This window comes from Artemia sp. Qi Xiang Cuo, chromosome 9 (genome assembly GCF_049724085.1).
Source record: "Artemia sp. Qi Xiang Cuo chromosome 9, ASM4972408v1, whole genome shotgun sequence".
NCBI classification, from domain to species: Eukaryota; Metazoa; Arthropoda; class Branchiopoda; order Anostraca; family Artemiidae; genus Artemia; species Artemia sp. Qi Xiang Cuo.
The window spans coordinates 33,098,208-33,118,825 of NC_142802.1; the positions used below are offsets into that span (position 1 = coordinate 33,098,208).

Here is a 20,618-nt window from a genome sequence, read left to right on the forward strand (position 1 = left end):
TAATGTATACCTTCCTTTTATATTCTAGAGTTTTCTCTATCAACTGTCTAATTGTATGGATTTGCTCAGTAGTAGCCCTACCTGGCATGACTTTAGCTTTCTGGTTGTGATGAAGGGGATGGAGGTACTTTGTTTTCCGCTTGAGGAGCAGCATGGCGAAGAGTTTGCCGGGTACCGAGAGCAGAGTTATTCCACGATAGTTATTACATTCTGCTTTACTTCCTTTACTCTTGTAGACTGACACGAGTAAGCCTGTCTTCCAGTCTTATGGTATCATCTCAGAGTGCCACACAGTATTAAACCGCACTTGTAGCCAGAGGGTCATGCATGGATCACCATGTTTAAGGAGTTCTGATGTCAGGCCACATACTGCCGGCGCTTTGTTGTTCTTCAGCCGTCGTACTGATGCTTTAATTTCTTTTGCTGTATATCCAGAGCAATCGAGGGAAGGTGTAGTATTGTCAGCAGCAGCAGTAATATGGTCGTCAATTTGGTCAGGTGAGTCTGAGTTTAGTAGCTTCTCAAAGTGGTGTTCTCACTGGTGAAGGTACTGTGATTGGTCGTAAATATTTTCGCCACTGGCGTTACGGAGATACGGTCTAGTTTGACTGTATTGACCTGACTGTATTGCTCATGGGGGATCTTATATGTGGCTCCAATGTCCTTTTTTTGGCGGCTTCTTGGAGCTCACGTGATTTTTTGCCGATAAAGGTCTTACGGTACTTTTGCAGAATGATATTACGCTCTTTATTTAGTTACCTATATGCTGTCATGTCCCCGCGAAGGTGGGCTTCCCGTCTGCGATCAATAATGGCAAGGGACGCGTTGCTGATCCAGTCTTTGTTCCTTTGCTGCTTCATTCCAGCAACGCTAGTTGCAGCTGCAAGAGCATTCTCTTTGAAGACATGCCATACAGCTTCACTATCATCGCACTGCGTAAGAAACTCTAATCTGTTGGATATTTCAACCTGAGGCTGCTTAGCCAAAGCGGGGTCTTGCTGGATACGGTAGGTATCAATTTTCTGAGGTGTCTGACTGATTTTTGTAGCTTTTTGGCGAAGCCTGATTTTTGCTGCAACAAAGACGATGGTCGGTGTTCCCAAGTTGGGCCCCTTGGTAGGTGCGACAATTCTGTACAGACGACAGCCATCGCTGGCGTATGATGATGTACTCAAAAATTTATAAAAGCAAAAATTGCTCGAACAAAAAATTGAGAAACACCAAGCTACCTTAACAAAAATGAAAATAGTGAAACTTTTGGAGCAAAAAATTAAAAAAAGAAATTGCAAACACAAAAATTGAAAAACACGAAATTAATTGAAAAAAAAATTCGAAGCCGTAATGTCCTCAAAAAAAAAATAAAAACCTGTATTCACTTAACAAAATGTGAAATCAGTGAGATTCCTTGACAAAAATTAAAATCAGTAAATTTCCTGGACAAAATTGAAACTGATGGAACTGTAGCCATCTAAAACTAAATATTTAGAAAATTTCGTGACAAAAAATGAAATTCCGTGATTTTGCTCAAAAATTCAAAAATTGGTGGATTTTTTAGAAAAAATTTATAGTGTAAAATTTTTTTGACACAAATTGGAATTATTGAAATTTGCTAGACAAAAACTGAATAGCTGTAAATTTATTCAAAAAAAAATTAAATCTTTGAAACTTTTACTACAAGATCAGAAACATTCAAAAAATTGAAAAGCCGTGAAATTTCTACAACAAGAAAAAAACAGAAAAAAGATAAGCTCGAGGAACTAGAAGATCTTTGAAATGTTTGCAACAAAAATAAAAATTTGTGAATTTCCTCGACAACTGTAAAATATTTGAAATCATTGCAACTAAAATGGAAAATCTATGACGTCATCGACAAGAATTGAAAATCTTTGAAAAAACTTCGACAGATATTAGAAATTTGACAACATTTGAAATACTTGTTACAACAATTGAAAAGAGTGAAAAATATTAATAAACCTGAAGAAGACGAAAACGCGTTAATCAAAAACAAAAAGTCTGTGGGGCCACCCGAACCCTGAGAGTGGGGCCACTCTAACCTCACCTAAATTAGTCTATGAGTTTTCACAAGATTTATTTTTGAAGATTTAATTTCGTTTTTTTGTTTAATTTTCGGATATCTTCTCAGATTTTCAATTTTTTGTTGAGTTAATTCGCAAGTTCTAATTTTTTGCTCAAAAATTTTAAATGTTTGGTTTTTGACAGAATATTTTATAATGATTTTCAATTTTTTCTGTTGGAGTAAATTTTTTTTTACTCAATTTTTAGTCCCACAGTTTTGTTCCAGTAATTTAGTCTTTTTCAAATCTTTGTTCAAGTAATTTCACCTTTTCAATTTTTCTTTAATCAAATTCGCCGATTTCATAATTGATTTCACCATTTCAGTTATTGTTCAAGGAATTTTTCAATTTTTTTTTTGCATTTAAAAATTATGGGTTTCAAACAAAAAAAATATATGAAATCTGTTGTCTTTTTATGCAAGTAGAACGAAGCTAGTTGTCATGGATGTACTAATACCGAAAAAAAAGATTCAAAGAAGTTAGAAAAATTTCTTTTCTACAGGCTAAAACGAAAACAAAACAAACAGTGCTCATAACGTGTTATATTTTAGTATTCACTTAGGTTATTCAACAAAAGCCTAGTTTGTAGAAAATGAAAAGCAAAATTGTAAAATCAAAAAAAAAGACTACAAGATTTCAAAACGGATTTCTCTTTGAAAAAATCCAAGCTTCTTGGGCCAAATAATTTTTCTTTACGTTTCTAATAGAGTTTAGTATTAATAAAATGATTGATTGATTGAAATGTTTGATTTAAAACTTTGAGAGGAAGAAAAATAGGATAATCAATGTTATTGCTGTTTGCTATTCAGAAACCGCACGTTTTAGCTGGAAGCATCAACTGAGACATATATCTTAAGACACTCTCAGAAAAATTTTGACCAAGAATCTCTTACCCAGGCCCAATCAACAGAATATCAGGCTCCTTTTCTTTTCCATTACCGATTACCATTTCTTCACTGTTAAGTGGGTACACGATTCGAGCTGTTAGTTGTGGATCCGCATTCAAGTTCAATAAATGTGGCCTCGATTTTCTTTCTTGTTCAAGCTTTTTCTGTTCAGTAAACTGTAAAAGGATACAGACATCAATTTTGTCGAAAAACTTATTTGGCTGATATTGGAGATATTTTTTACTGCTAACGCTTGAATCTAATTTCTGCATGTTCCAGGGTTATTTTCCTATCCTTGGACTAAAAAATAGTCATTTTCTTCATAGAAACGTAGAGTTAGTTTATTTCAAATTATTTTTAGACTTGATTGAGGAATTAAAGTCAACTTCCCAAAGATTATTGATAATATAATCATCAAAAATTGATGGTGATGATGTATCTGAAAGCCTATCGGAAAAGGTGATATCTCACCTTTTCTGCCCTCAAAAAGAAACTTAACTAGTACCCCCCCCCCTCCGACTCCTATGGCTAAGTCAACCACACATCTTAAGATGATTCCAGCCCTAAACATCCTTCAAGCTAAAAGTACTGGTGAAACCCAGGCAAAAAAAAGAAAAAAATAATGTAATTAGATCACCCCCTGAAGAACCCCAACCAGAGATTATATTACTCCCTGATCGTTCCTCATTAATTGAATCTCTAGCTAGTTCTTTAGATCAGCCAAACTATTGCATTGTGACCACCAAGAAAACCAATGGTCAACCTTTTACTAAAGATCGGTTAATGGATATTAGAAAGCTTATATTTCTACTAGCTAACTAACCTTTTGAAGTAGTCTTCCTGAAAGACGGTATCACAGATCTTTATTTTACTTCTCAGAAGTCCTTCCAAGGTCCTAGGAAATAATCGTTTAGGGTTCCAAAATCTTTGCCACTTCAAAAGAAGTAGAAAAGTCGTAGAAATACGTGGTTTATGGTGTTGACACCGGTATACAAATAGAGGAATTTACAGCTAAACTAATGGATTCTTCGATTCATCCCGTCCAACCAACAACATCTACAAAACTCAGCTTGAAAAATGATGGCTATCTTATACCCGGTTGCTCAATGCTCATTGTATGCAAAGAAAAGTTGCAAAGAGAAGGTTTTTTGTATGGCATGGCCCTTCGCCTATAAACCAAAGCTCCTACAATGCACAATTTGCTTAGCCCATGGTCATAGCAAAAATAATTGTAAAAAGTCACTCCAATCATGTCGAAAATAAAGTAAAATCTAGCCACGAGTGTGGAAAACTTAGCCACGTTACAGAAAATTGCATCGAGAAAGACGTCTTTTGTAAAAATTGTAAAAATAAGGGGTACACGGCACTTGAGAAGCAACTTTGTCTGGCCTATCACAAGAGAGCCGAGATCCTCCAAATGTCTGTGAGATTGAACTTGCCCTACTCCGTCATAGCTGCTACAATCCCTAGACAACCAACTCCCAGTCGACCCTTAAATAGCCAAACTGAAGTTTCAAAGGACCAGAGGAAACAGATCCCACCCCTGATAGCTAAAGGTAGCTCATTTACCCAGTGTCCCACTCAATTTCCTCTACTTAAAACCAATTCGCAGCCTTCCTCTTCATCTCAACATCCAGTTTTATGGCATCCACAAGTTATTAATCATTATAATCAAGAATGGCAAAGGCTAGCCACATTCCTTGCACTTTCCCATCTTATTGATGTTGGCACCAAGTCCCCCAGAAATTTGAAAAAATCACCAGCACCTGATACGATAGTAGAAGCCCCAAGCCATAGCAAAGTAATATAAAAGCAAGAAAAAGCTGACCAACACTGTAACACAAAAATTGACGACCTCTCACGAAGTCTCTTCAGGCGAGAATGATATTCAAAGCAAAACCCAAGCGAGAAGATACTCAACAAGAATACCTGACGACTAACTAATGTGTGACTTCTAGTTTTCAACTAAATTATCACTTTCTAATAACATTGCTTTTAATTATTCCGATATAGATAGTAACCAGCATGACAACCCTATAAGCAGCTCCGATGGTACCTTACCTCATGCTAATTGTAATTACCTTGATATTCTCAATTTTGTGCCAATGAAGCCACTACTAGTTAGTAATAATTTCCTTAAGGTTCTTTGGTTCAACATCAGAAGTATCGGGGATAAGTGGCTCAAATTTAAAGATTTAATTTCATTTAACGATGTTTGCCCTTTTGACGTAATAGGATTAACCGATACAGGGCTTTCCGATAATGATGACACAAGTGATTTTTTACTCCCTGGTTACTAAATAATCTATACGCCGAGGAGATTGACTAAGTGTTCTGGGGGTATCTCACTTTAAATGCGTTCGATTATAAATTTTACCAGGCTGTCAGCATTCAACATTTTTTAATTATTTTTCTAACATTCTTCACACTGATTCCCGATGTTTGCCCTTTTGACTTAATAGGATTAACAGAGACATGGCTTTCCGATAAAGATGACACAAGTGATTTTTTTACTCCCTGGTTACTAAATAATCCATATACCCAGGAGATTGACTAAGTGTTCTGGGGGTATCTCACTTTAAATGCGTTCGAGTATAAATTTTACCAGGCTATCAGAGTGCGAATTCATTTACTCTACACAAATAAATCTCTACACAAATAAACTATACATTCAGCATTCAACATTTATTAATTATTTTTCTAACATTCTTCAGACTGATTCCCGATTTTTGTAGACTTTTTTGTACTCCCAGGACATTGACTAAGTGTTCTGGGGGTATCTCACTTTATATCCATTCGAATGTAAATTTTACCAAGTTATCAGAGTTCGAATCTATTTTCTCTATACAAATAAATCTCAGATGTATTTATTCAATAATTGTTAACATAGTTATCGGCCAAAATTCCTATACACTTTCCTTGTTTTATAAACCTCCTCCATTTCCGATCTCATGTTTTTGTAATTTGTTTGATAATTTCTCTAATTTTATTAATCTAACCCATAAAAAGGCAATACTTCTTGGTGACTTTAATTGTAACCTACTCAATGTTGGTAAAAATATTGAATCTGACACTTTATTTAATTATTGACCGTAACTGGTCTTCTACCAACAAATTTCTTTTTTTTTCCCCAGTAGGATTGATCCTGTGAGATCAACTTCAACATTAATTAACAACATTTGTGTATCTACTTCCTTGGGAGATGACCGGTCCTCAAGTATAATATTTTCGGATCAGACCACTATCCTTAGACCACTTTACTTGTCACTACCTTCGTAACCACTAACTTAACGCTCTAGAATAAATATCCCAACACGTACTAGAAATTACAGCTCTGCGAATAGGACCCATTTTACCGATCGCCTAAGAACAACTGACTGGTCCAATGTTTTAAATTGTCAAAAGGTAAACTTTGCCACAAATGGTTCTGCGCAGCGAATCCATTAACTTTTCCATTTATCCATTTTTTCCATTATCCATTTATCCATTCAACTTTTCCTATTCGTAAATTTAACCGGAAAAATATCGCGTATATGCCCCTAGATGTCACATAGCATCATTGTTTCTTCGTATCGTAAAAAATACTATATAAGTTAGCGTGTAAGAACAGTAGTGATATTGACCTATCTAATTATAAAAATCATAAAAACTTATACACTAAACTCATCCTTGAAGCAAAGAAAAATTATTATTATTAAAAAATTCACAATTATTTAGGAAACCTGAAAAATATTTGATCCACCATTAATGATAGGCTATTCTGTCAGAAAATAGAAAATCAAAGTCTATATTTTAGTCACCTTAAAGACACAAACGGCAGATTCATTGACCCTCTACATTCACCTGACACATTTAATAATTATTTTTCTAGCATTCTTCATACTGATTCCCACTCCTCCTTTCAGACTATACTCCCTTGCTTCAATTCTCGATCCATGTTTCTCTGCCCAACTGATAGCGGTGAGGTGCTTCAAATCATCAGTTCTCTCCCTATTAGTTTAACACCTGACCGTCTTGGATTAACTAATAAGCCCCTGGAGACCATATCTCCTTTTGTGTGCGAGTTCATCAAGAATATTGCCGACCTATTTTTAACCCATGGAGTTTTCCCTGATTTAGTAAAGTCAGCAATTGTTTTTCTAATTCTTAAAAAGGGTTATCCATCTGATATAGGTAATTATCATCCAATCTCAATTCTTCCTGTTATATCCAAAGTGCTCGAGAAAATTATCTTCAGAGGTCTGTCTCCCTTTCTGTTCGGCAGTCCGTTTCCCTGATTATTCCTCATCCACTACTCATGCTCTAATTGATGCCCCACAGTTCATACGCTCACAACTCGACCTTAACAAAACTGTATTGGGCTTATTTTTAGACTTTTTAAGGCCTTTGACACAGTCCATCATAGTACTTTAACAAGTAAATTAAATAGTTACGGTATTCGTGGAGTTCCCCTCTCTTGGTTCGGCTCTTACCCATCTGTAAGGGTACCAAGTGTGAGCCTAGGTGGAGTGTCTTCTCTGCCCTTACCTGTTCAGAGAGGTGTCCCACAAGGCTCCGTTCTAGGCCCGAGTTTATTTCTCCTATATATCAATGATCTTGTTATGGACCTGAACCCTTCAGTGTATCCTGTACTATTTGCTGATGACAGAGACTTTTTTATCACTGGCACCAATTTACCATCAGCAATAACCTCTGCCCAAGTCCTTCTGAACAGATTCCAGGCGTGGTGCCTTACGAATAACATGACCATTAATATAAAAAAAAACAAGCAGTATTATTTAGAACCCCCTACAACAAACACGTAATCCAGCCTGCTGTTGGTCTCAAGTTCTCCTCCGACATCCTCCCGCAAGTGGAGGTTGCAAAGATGCCTGGTGTATTTATTGATTAGAGCTTTTCATTCTCTAATCATATTTCTTACATCACAGCAGTAATTTTGAGACAAGTAGCAGTGATCAACCGTGTGAAATATTTTGTTCCTACTGACATCCTAGTTACCCTCTATTATTACTTTATTTTTCCTTACTTTTCTTATTGCGGATTAATTTGGGGATATACGTATGGCTCATTCACTAAAAAACTAAAATTTGCCCAAAACCGTGCCATTAAAGCAATTTTTCGGCTTCCCCGTCTATGTCCAACCCCTGATTTATACTCAGTTTTCGGTATAGCTCCAATAGATCAAATCATAAAAGATTAAACTTATCGCTTGCTGGCACAGCTTTCCACAACAATCTTCCTCCTCAACTACTAACCTATTATAATATTAATAAATCGGGTGCCCACTGTCTCCGTTCATCCAATAGAGCCTTTATAATCCCTAAATGTGTTTCTAGCAATTTCCCATTTACAAATCTATTATACAATTGAATAAAATACCCTCCAGTGTTGAGCTAGCCATAAGTTTCCGCACGTTGTACAATAATGTAACGAAACTTTACAATATAATGTAATCTATCAACTTTTAACCATTTTGCTTTAATTTCCGAATTTTTTATTGTTCTTTCTTTTTTTTCTTTTTTTTTAAGTCATTCTTTTTCTAGTCCAATTTTTTTGTCACTTTTTTTTTTTTTTTTTTTTTTTTTTTTTTATGGTCCTTAACAAGTTCTCTTCTAGAATCTTCATTGTTGTTGATGTTTTGTTTTATTTTTGTTAGAAAAAATTGAGATTGAGCCTTTCAGATATCCCAGTTCCTCTTTTTCGTGCCTTCAGTGATTCTTTTTCAAAACCCTTATCTATCATTTCAATTAGATAACCCATTCTAGGCAATTCTCGCAAGTATGAAAACAGGGTTTCATAAATCCTTAAAAAAAGACTGAAACCTGGTTTTGAAGGTGTCCACCTTATATTTCTCACTCTCTTATTTTCTAAAATATATGAACGATTTCTTGTATATAAACTAAAGGGAAAAGTCCTAACTTTAATGACTCGGGCAGTTCAATCTCCTTAAATTTCCCATTACCTTGTTCATTTTATCAATAGCATTGTTTAATTTCCGTCGATCTCCACGAAGCATTTGACTATGTTAAGAACAGTATATTAGTTGAAGAACTTGTCACTAAATTCAACACGAACTATTTTTGTTAAACTTGGTTACCTCTTCTTGGTATCAGACAGATGATAAGTAGTCAAATATGAGAATCATCATTCCAGTTCTCTCCCCGTCTACAATGCAATACCCCATGTTGCTTCCGTAGGTCATCTCCACTTCTCAGTAATGACTAACAGCCTCACTAACAAATTTCATGACTGACGGAAGCTTTTTGATGACCATGTCCTTGGCTTCTAATTTAAATTGGGTTAGCCATGTTAAATTTCATCCATAAAGTTAATACGTATGTCTCCCTCCTTAAGCACCAAAAAAATCTGTAGGCTACCCTTCCCGTTCTTTAAAAATGTACACTCCTTTATTCTACCCTGGTTTTGAATATCTTTGCCAAGAATGACACACTGGCATCTTTCGAGAAGATTCACATTTAACTGATATGATTCAAAGAGCCCTTTTCATAAAATTAATTAAAAAAAACTTTCCGAAAAATAAGTTTTTCAAAGAAAAGTAAAGGATATTTTAAACTTAAGCTCAGTAGATACAAATACCTTTTAAAATTAAAAATAAAAACGACCAGAAATTACTATTAAAGAATAAATGAAACCCAAAACGAACAGAAATAAAATAAACAATCATACCAAAAACATACAACAAGTAATAATATAAATGAATAAATAGATCTTAAAGCGAGTAATGCTTAGATTGAATATGAAAATCAAGCTTAAAACGAAAAAAAATATTTTGGTATTAAAGTATAAATGAAACTTGAAACGAACAGAAATTAAATAAACAATCAGTGCGAACAAACATACAATATGTATTAATGTAAATGAATAAATAAATCTTAAAACGAGTGAAACTTAAATTTAATATGCAAATCAAGTTTGAATCGAATAAAAATAACTACAAACAAAAGTTTGGGTATCGCCTCACTGCAGAAGCATAAACCCTACTGCGTCATTGGTGCTTTACTGAAAACAATTCTTTCATTAATTAAGATTTTAGGGAATAAATATCAGCAAATGTATATATAATTGACAATGCATATTTTTTTTTCAGTAAACTCATTTTAATTTTTTTCAGTAAAGTAAAAATTATATTCTGGCTTTTAGAAAGCATATGGGTTTTGAACCCTACTCAATTTAATTTATGCTCGTTTTGAGTTTGACTCTAATATTTATTTTAATTTTTGTTCATTTTGGGTTTCATTTATTTATTGATACTGATTTGGGATAGTTGTATGCTTGGTAGATTATATGATAGTCCGGACGCCAGGTGTTGAAAATGTGAACCATACCACGACGGAATGGGGCTGCTACGAGAATTAGCTTACCCTCCACCCCCTAAATTGACCATGCGGATTCAAAAATACCAATGGAACTTGCTTGCGAGTGGTGGAACACTCCGAAACTTGATATTTTATTATATTTTGGTGTTTCATGCAAGAAAATGCATGTTCAACAAATTTTGAGGTGCAGTTTTCCGCTCAAATAGAAATGCCTAAAAGCCATAGAATGTTTTCATAACAAACTAACACGATTAGTTAGAAAAAATGGCAGAGTTAAATAAAATGGCAAAACTATATGAGTCTTGAACAGTAATGCAAAGTATAAACAAAATCAAATGGAATATTAGATATATAATGATATTAATTGTTGAAAGATCCATCAGTTCAAGATTTTTTTTTTCATTTTCAATGCTGTCAGAACTGGAAAATAATAAATTCGTGATATACGAGTAATTCGTTTTCAGTGAAGTACCAATGACGTAGAAGGCTTTAGATTTTTACAGTTAAAGAAGGGGGCAGTATCCAAATTTTGTTTGTAGTGAAACTATATTTGTCTTGACTAATCTTGAAACGAACTAATAAATTAAACTGAATATTTGATGCATAATGATATTAATTGCTAAAAGCTCATCAGTTCCAAATTCTACTGTAATTTTAATATTTATTTTCAATATTAAATACAAAAGAAAACATTTGTAATATAATTTGTTTTCAGTAGAGCACCAATGACGCAGTAGCTTTTAGGCTTCTGCAGTGAGGCGATACCCAAACTCTTGTTTGTAGTTATTTTTATTCGATTCAAACTTTATTTGCATATTCAATTTAAGTTTCACTCGTTTTAAGATTTATTCATTCATTTACATTAATATATATCGTATGTTTGTTCGCATTGATTGTTATTTAATTTCTGTTAAGTTTCATTTGTCCTTTAATAGCAAAATATTTGTTTTCGTTTTAATCTTGATTTTCATATTCAATCTAACCATTATTCGCTCTAAAATCTATTTAGTTATTTATATTAGTTCGTGTTGTATGTTTTTTGCGAAGATATTATGTTTAATCTCTGTTCGTTTTGTATATCATTTATTCTTTAATAGTAATTTATGGTCGTTTCGTGTTTTAATTTTAACATTTATTTGTATCTCTTGAGCTTAATTTTAAAATGGTACTTTTCTTTGAAAAACTTATTTTTCGGGAAGTTTTTTTTAATTAAATTTTGTTCGTTTTTGATTGCATGAAGTTTCAAGTTTTTATGGCATGGGGTGGGGGTGCTTACTGTCCGATTATTCTTGACTTTAAAAAACGGATCTAGAAATTGCAGTTTAAATCGAATGAGGCTTCTTTCAAAGTCTGTACGATTACCTCTTTGATAAAAACCTTATATATGAACATTAAACAGCTTGCATAGCTTGTGGACAGCGATTGACAACAATGAATGGATTGAAAAAATAGCTCCAATAAGGGGGTTTAGACCACTTCACTTGCTGACACAAAGGGATCACGACTGTTTGAAATTGACCTTAATAGGATTTTGTGTGCCAAAGCAATTTTACATCTATCTCAGAGTATGTTTAACCTTATAATTGGATAATTATAATAGATTTCCTATGTGTTCTTCCTATACAAAACCCCTTCCCATTGGTTATAAACCCCCTTTAATAAGTTATGCCCCAGGCCATAACTTATAACGCCTACCCCCGGGGCCTGGTGGGCTGTGTCGACACCGGAGTTTTTTGTTATCAGAACTTTGAACTATTTTAACAAAATGTTTATCTCAAAAATTTTTATCTGATGCATTTAGGGCGTGGGGGAGGGGGGGTGCTAGTCACCCTCCAATCTCTTTTGACTCTTAAAATGTGAACAAGAACTTTCAATTTTCAGTCAAATGAGACCTCTCCAAAGTTTATACGAGCATCCCTTCCATAAGAAATAATGGGTTGCCCTCAAATCCCTTTCGACTATTAAAAAGGGCACTAGCCCTTTGAATTTCCAATCGAAAGAGCCTTTTTTGAAGTTTTAACGACACCGACTTCTATAAAAGCCTTATATGCCCCCAGGGCATAACTTCAAACCCTTGCCCTGAGGGTTGTGGGGGATTGTCCTCCTCAAAAACATATTGTCTATCTCGAAATCAACTACGCTGAAAAAAATGGCTCTCTCACAAGTTTGATTGGACGTGTGTGGGGGAATGAGGGGTGGGGGGGGCTATTTGCCCTCCAATCACTTTCGACTATTAAAAAGGGCACTAGCTTTTTGAATTTCCAATCGAATGAGCCCTTTTTGAAGTTTCTACGACAACGTCTTCTATAAAAACCTTATATGCCCCCAGGGTATAGGGTTGTGGGGGAGTGTCCTCCTCAAAAATATATTTTCTATCTGGAAATCAACTACGCTGAACACAATGGCTATCTCATACTTTTGATTGGATGTGTTGGGGGAAATGATGGGCGTGGGGGGGCAGTTGCACTCCAATCACTTTCGACTATTAAAAAGGGCATTAGCCCTTTAATTTCCAATCAAATGAGCCTGTTTTGAAGTTTCTATGACAACGTCTTCAAAAACCTTATATGCCCCCAGGGCATAACTTAAAACCCTTGCCCTGAGGGTTTTGGGGGAGTATCCCCCTCAAAAAAATATTTTCTATCTGGAAATCAGCTACGCTGAACAAAATGACTGTCTCAAAATTTAGATTGGATGTGTTTGGGGGAATGATGGGCGTGTGGGGGAGGGCTAGTTGCCCTCCAATCGTTTTCGATTATTAAAAAGGGCACTAAAGCTCTCGATTTCCAATTGAATAAGCCCCCTTTGAATTTTCTACGACGACCCCTTCCGTATGAAGTGCCTCTGGGAAAAAAAATAAATAATAATCAGAGGCAACGCTGTAGCGTTGCCTATAGTAAAGGCCATACGGCTCCATCATTTTATTTTTATAATTTTTTTTCCCAGAGACACTTGATACGGAAGGGATCGTCGTAGAAGCTTCAAAGGGGGCTCATTTGATTGTAAATAGAAATTTCTAGCGCCTTTTTAGTAGTCGAAAATGATTGGAAAGCACCTAGGCCCCCCCCCTACGCCCATCATTCCCCCAAACACATCCAATCAAAATTTTGAGATAGCCAATTTGTTCAGCGTAGTTGATTTCCAGATAGAAAATATGTTTTTGAGGAGGACACTCCCCCACAACCCTCAGGACAAGGGTTTTAAGTTATGCCCTGGGGGCATATAAGGTTTTTATAGAAGGCGTTGTCGCAGAAACTTCAAAACAGGCTCAATCGATGAGAAATTAAAGGGCTATTGCCCTTTTTCATAGTCGAAAGTGATTGGAGTGTAACTATCCCCCCCCACGCCCATCATTTTCCCAAACACATCCAATCAAAATTTTGAGATAGACATTTTGTTCAGCGTAGTTGATTTCCAGATAGAAAATATATTTTTGAGGAGGACATTCCCCCACAACCCTCAAGGCAAGGGTTTTAAGTTATACCCTAGGGGCATATAAGGTTCTTATAGAAGGTATTGTCGTAGAAACTTCAAAAGAGGCTCATTCGATCGGAAATTCTAAAGGCTAGTGCCCTTTTTAATAGTCGAAAGTGATTGGAGGGCAACTAGCCCCCGCACGTCCATTATTCCCCCAAACACAAAACAGTTTCATTCAATTGGAAATTAAAGGGCTAGTGCCTTTTTAATAGTCGAAAGTGATTGGAGTGCAACTAGCCCCCGTCCCCCCCACGCCCATCATTTCACCAAACACATCCAATCAAAATTTTTAGATAGCCATTTTGATCAGCGTAGTTGATTTCCAGACAGAAAATATGTTTTTGAGGAGGACACTCCCCCACAACCTTCAGGGCAAGGGTTTTAAGTTATACCCTGGGGGCATATAAGGTTTTTATAGAAGGCGTTGTCGTAGAAAATTAAAAAAAAAGGCTTATTCGATTGGAAATTCAAAAAGCTAGTGCCCTTTTTAATAGTCAAAAGGGATTGGAGGGCAACTAGCCCCCCCCCCCAAAGCCCATTATTCCCCCAAACACATCCAATCAAAATTTTGAGATAGCCATTTTGTTCAGCGTAGTTGATTTCAAGATAGAAACTATATTTTTGAGGAAGACACTCCTCCACAACCCTCAGGGCAAGGGTTTTAATTTATGCCCTGGGGGCATCTAAGGTTTTTATAGAAGGCGGTGTCGTAGAAACTTCAAAAAAGGCTCATTTGATTGGAAATTAAAGGGCTAGTGCCCTTTCTAATAGTCAAAAGTGATTGAAGTGCAACTATCCCCCCCCCACGCCCATCATTTCCCCCAACACGTCCAATTAAAATTTTGAGATAACTATTTTTGTTCAGCGTAGTTGAATTCCAGATTGAAAATATATTTTTGAGGAGGACACCCCCCCACAACCCTCAGGGCAAGGGTTTTAAGTCTTGACCTGGGGGCATATAAGGTTTTTATAGAAGGCGCGTTGTCGTAGAAACTTCAAAACAGGCTCATTCGATTGAAAATTAAAGGGCTAGTGCCTTTTGATTAAAGGGCTAATAGTCGAAAGTGATTGGTGGGTAACTTGCCCCCCACGCCCATCATTTCCCCAAACATATTCCATCATACTTTTGAGATATCCATTTTGTTCAATGTAGTTGATTCCCAGATAGAAAATATGTTTTTGAGGAGGACACTCCCCCACAACCCTCAGGGCAAGAGTTTTAAGTTATGCCCTGGGGGCATATAATGTTTTATAGAAGGCGTTGTCGTAGAAACTTCAAAACAGGCTCATTCGATTGGAAATTCAAAGGGCTAGTGCCATTTTTAATAGTCGAAAATGATTGGTGGGCAACTAGCCCCCCCCCACGCCCATCCTTGCCCCCAACACCTCCCAGCCAAATTTTGAGTTAGCCATTCTGTTCAGCAATAAATAAATCTTAAAACGAGTGAAACTTAAATTGAATATGGAAATCAAGTTTGAATCGAATAAAAATAACTACAAACAAGAGTTTGGGTATCATCTCACTGCAGAAGCCTAAAACCTACTGTGTCATTGGCGCTTTACTGAAAACGAATTATATTACAAATGTTTTCTTTTGTAGTTAATATTGAAAATAATTATTAAAATTACAGTAAAATTTTGAACTGATGAGCTTTTAGAAATTAACATCATTATGCATCAAATATTCAGTTTAATTTATTAGTTCTTTTCAAGATTGGTCAAGACAAATATAGTTTCACTACAAGCAAAATTTGGATACTGCCCCCTTCTTTAAGTGTAAAAACTTAAAGCCTTCTGCGTCATTGGTGCTTGCTTCACTAAAAACGAATTACTCGTATATTGCAAATTTATTATTTTACAGTTCTTACAGCATTGAAAATGAAAATAAAAATTACAGTGAAAAAAAAATCTTGAACTGATGGATCTTTCAACAATTAATATCATTATATATCTGATGTTCAATTTTATTTGGTTTACACTTTTAAAGACTCTTCAAGTCTCATAAAGGTTTGCCATTTTTTTTTAACTCTGCCATTTTTTGTAACTAATCGTGTTGTTTTGTAATTAAAACATTCTATGGCTTCTAGGCATTTCTATTTGAGTGAATAACCGCACCTCAAACTTTGTGGAACATGCATTTTCTCGCATGAAACACCAAAATATAATAAATGTCAAGTTTCGGAGTGTTCCACCCCTCGCAAGCAAGTGCCATTGGTATTTTTGAATCCGCAAGGTCAATGTAGGGGGTGTAGGGTAGGCTAATTCTCGTAGCAGCCCCAATCTGTCGTGGTATGGTTCACATTTTCAACACCTGGCGTTCGGACTATCATATAATCTACCAAGCATACAACTACCCCAAATCAGTATCAATAAATAAATGAAACCCAAAACGAACAAAAATTAAAATAAATATTAGAGTCGAACTCAAAACGAGCATAAATTAATCTGAGTAGGGTTCAAAACTCCTATGCTTTCTAAACGCCAGAATATAATTTGTACTTTACTGAAAAAAAATTCAAATGAGTTTACTGAAAAAAAATGTGCATTGTCAATTTAATATACATATGCTGATATTTATTCCCTAAAATCTTAATTAATTTCTTTATTAATTTCTTTCTTTAATTTCTTAATTGATTTCTTAAAGTTACAAAAGTGAAAATATTTCAAAGAATTCGTAGTTATTTTTATTCGATTCAAACTTGATTTGCATATTCAGTTTAAGTTTCACTCGTTTTAAGATTTATTTATTCATTTACATTAATATATATTGTATGGTTGTTCCATTGATTGTTTATTTAATTTCTGTTCGTTTTAAGTTTCATTTATATTTTAATAGCAACATATTTGATTTCGTTTTAAGTTTGATTTTCATATTACTTGTTGTATGTTTTTTTGCTATGATTTTTTATTTAATTTATGTTCGTTTTGGGTTTCATTTATTCTTTAATAGTAATTTCTGGTCGTTTTGAGTTTGAATTTTAACAGGTATTTGTATCTCCTGAGCTTAAGTTTAAAATGGCCTTTACTTTTCTTTGAAAAACTTATTTTTCGGAAAGTTTTTTTTCATTAATAATAATAAAACATTGGAGCCGTATGACCTTTACTATAGGCAATGCTACAGCGTTGCCTCTGATACAGACAATTTCAGCGGCCCAATTTCCTGCAACTACTCTGGACATGGTCAGTCGTAAATCTTTGAATCATTTTTTTTATCTGCAAATGCCTTCAAATTGCTGACAGAACTGATAAGCTATATGAATTATCCTTAAACTATGCCTATTCATCTTTGTTTTACCTTAGGATGGATGATAGACCATCTACCAACAGGTAAAATGAATGATTTTTGTACAACTCTGAAGAAGTTATACCAGCTTTGCGTCTCACAGAGACCATATATCTTAGATTCACTCTAATTAACCATAGCTCTCAAATTTTTAATCAGCAAGTTGTTTATAATTCCAAAAAAAGGTAAAGTTTCAATAACAAAAGCAGAGCTAAAAACGCTTGAGTTTAGGAAAGGTATGAGGTATCTCTGTTTTTCAAAAAATGCATTGAAAAAACCTCCCACGAAAAAAAAATTTCCAAGAACATTCCCCATCCCTAAACGACACACTTCGGGCTATATCTTAGCCCGTTCTTACCTTTCTCCTGTTCGTTGCTTTACTTTCAGAAGTGAAAAAATGTTTTCTCCTAGAAAACAAAAAATTAAACCAACTTCCCATTAGTTTCTCACTTTTTTTAATTTACACAGATAAGGCCTATGTTTTGTAAATGGTACCATATTTTCCTTTCTAGGTTTTTAATGGCTTTTCTAATTTTTTCTATAAATTGTCTTGAGTTTTACTTGTTTTTAATCTTTTGATATGGTATAACACATGTATATCTTTGTATTTCCATTTGGGAAACTTTATAAAATGACACTTTTAAACGACACTTTTAATGAATAATTCGTTCATTCTGTTAATTTAATTTGAATGATTTAGCCAGTTTTAAGTTTATTATTGTTTTTAAGCCTTTATTTTAATGTTTAAGTCTATTTTGTTTTTTTATCTAATATTCAGTTTCGGCCCTTCGGAGCTTGTGATAGCAATTTTCAAAATAAATATGTATCTTATTTTACAGTAAAAACTTATGGTGTTTCGCTTTTTTTTTCCTTTTCTTTTTTATATTCCAATGTTCACGGCACCAGCTAATTAAAGGAAGCTGATATACAACTATTCAATTACCTCATTTTGAAACACAAGGTTTTAAATGTCTGTTGAACCTTGTTCCAAATACAAGTACAACGCCAGATGAATCTCTTCCTCAATTACTCCGTTCTTGGCGTGTCCTCCTTTAGATAATTGGACCGAGCTACGTGCCTTCATGTCTGCCTTTTCGGTTAACAAGGGGAGGAACAATTCGAGAAAGCCTGTTGCAGGGGAGTGAATTCATGTATTTGCATAAAACTACGGTGCTTCAAACCTTTCATTTAGAGGCTGGAAAGGCTTTTCAAACCATGCGGGATTTGACTTCATTGTTCTGCGCATAACCACTCACACGCAGTCAGAGGCTAACCTAACTATAGTTCTGAACAAAGCATATCTTCTAGAATAAGCTGGTATGAATAAAATTCGAGAAACACATTTGGTATACTCATAAAAAGGGTAATTTTATTATACAAATTAAGTCCCTCGTGGGCATTAGTGCTTAAAAATTAGCTGCCTATTCGCTGAATAGCTTTATTTTTTTTTAATGTTGTACCATTTTAGGTTACATAGCTAATGTTACAAGATCCATCCTAACATTAAATTAATAGTCCATACCCATTAAGATTAATTTAATAAAATAAAGAAATATGGAAAATGAAGTCAGAAATGAAAAGGACAGTTTTGAGCACCGTTCGGGACAGCCTAAAGAAACATTTTGTTTGATTCTTGAAGAGAACAAAGTGATACTTCCATCCTTAAATATATTTGGTAAAATATTAGACAAATAATTAGCCTGGAAGATATAAATACTAAAACCTTATGTCTTAAAATAGCTCAAAATAAAGGTGACCAAAAATTTTTAATCTTCTTTTTTCCTACAGTGATGAAATCGGGATTTGCGTGGTTATTTTTCATTACGGCTGAAGTGTTTTAAAAGCATTTCTTTTCCCAATGAAATTTTAAAGAAGCTAAGTATAAAGACAAATTAAATGACGTTTATTTCAACTGTTTATGAATGGGGGGGGGGAGGGGGTGAAATTCCAAGGGCTGACAGTCACAGACACAGGGTGTGAAGTCAATCGGAAAAAATAGAAAATTTATGCACAACACAGTTTCATTTCTAATTAAGGGTTTTTATGCAAAAATTTAGGGACAAATGTATGCATATATGCATATAAACAGAAACCTAAACCTTATAGTACTGAATAATTATGAATCAATCAGCAACTAATATGGTAACCACTTGATCACTTACTAATGCTTGGAACAGGACAAAGGCTGTGAGTCTTTCTTAGCGTCCAATTGCTCTTTCATGATCAAATTTCATTTAGGGAAGCTTGGATTCAATTTTTTTGTTATTTTTCCAATGCTTTTTTCTATCGTCGATCAAAGCGGAAACATCTACGATTTACTTTAGATTAGCTTTGACACTGTCAAGCCAAATTTTTTGTTATCCCAATTTGAACTCCTACCGTCTAGGAAGAGGATGGCCTTTGAGGTCTATTTTGGTCAGTGTTTCAGGGGTTTGCTTTTAATTGCCACCGTAGCAGCACAACCCGTGTTTTCTGATTTTTGCAATATTCTCAAGGTGGTTGGAAGTCCGACTAACAAGGATCTACGATGATCAGTCTTTCACCTTTCTTGAAACCAAAAATTTTTCTGAGGCAAGCACGGTCCAAACCATTCACATCATTTACTTCAGATACTTTGCATGCTCAATATACGCAGACACAAGGAAAATCAATGCAGCAAGTGCTTTTTTGACTATTGAGTTTATTTGACTATTGACTATTGAGTTTATTCACAGCACGAGCTGAAACTTGGGCCAACCATGGAAATTTATTAAAGAGAAATCTAGTACAGAAGACGCGATTAAAGTACAAACTTCTTAATAGCTGTGTCCACCAACATCCGTCAAGCTTCTTAAATACCCCCCCAACTTGACTTTTTATCACTTAGGATCAGATTTTGAGCGTTTTTTATGGTGATCTTTATTATAGGAATCCTAATTTTGAGATACTTTGGCTGAGCAGTTTTTCGCCACCTAAGTGGGATTATCTTTTATTTCTGTGAAACTGAGAAACAGAAGACCAATCTCAACTGTGTAATTAAAACTATTTACGCTACTCTCAAGACTGATGTATTCACCTTCTAATCACGAAGTTAAAAAGGATGGGTAAAAGAACCTAGCCATGTCTCACACCATGCTCTGCGAATCACAATGCGGAAGGCTCTCCACTATCTCGGTTTCAACCAGGCGAACTCTCGCAAAACGATTCCACTATTGTTATAAGCTTTGCAGATTATCTATCTGAAATAATAGACACCGGTGCCATATCTCAGAACTGATTCAAATGCCATCATGAAGGCAATACACCTGTCGACCGTCAACAACTGATCTTTCACCAGGTATCTGAGAATTTTCTAGATACAATAGATAAAATATCAATAACCCTTCTGGTTAAAACCAGCTCGGTCCGTCCTTGGTCTTCCATTACCCTGAGAGTAAAGTCATTTAGTGAGGAAATTTTCTTTTGTTTAACGTTAACAGACATCAGTGAAATTCAACTCAATTTCTTTTTCAGACGCCATCTATCTTTCCGATTATAATGTTTAGACAACAGGTAGAATTTACTTTGTCCTGCCACTCCC

General features: G+C 35.0%; 1 protein-coding gene across 1 annotated transcript in view; it reads right to left on the reverse strand.

The window, feature by feature from the left end:
* Nucleotides 1–20,618, reverse strand: part of LOC148948584 (kinesin-like protein KIF28) — a 288,269-nt gene that overhangs the window by 106,016 nt on the left and 161,635 nt on the right. The window contains exon 12 of the mRNA XM_089094971.1: nucleotides 2,969–3,138. Coding sequence (XP_088951097.1) covers nucleotides 2,969–3,138 — 170 coding nt within the window. The remainder of the gene's footprint in view (nucleotides 1–2,968; nucleotides 3,139–20,618) is intronic.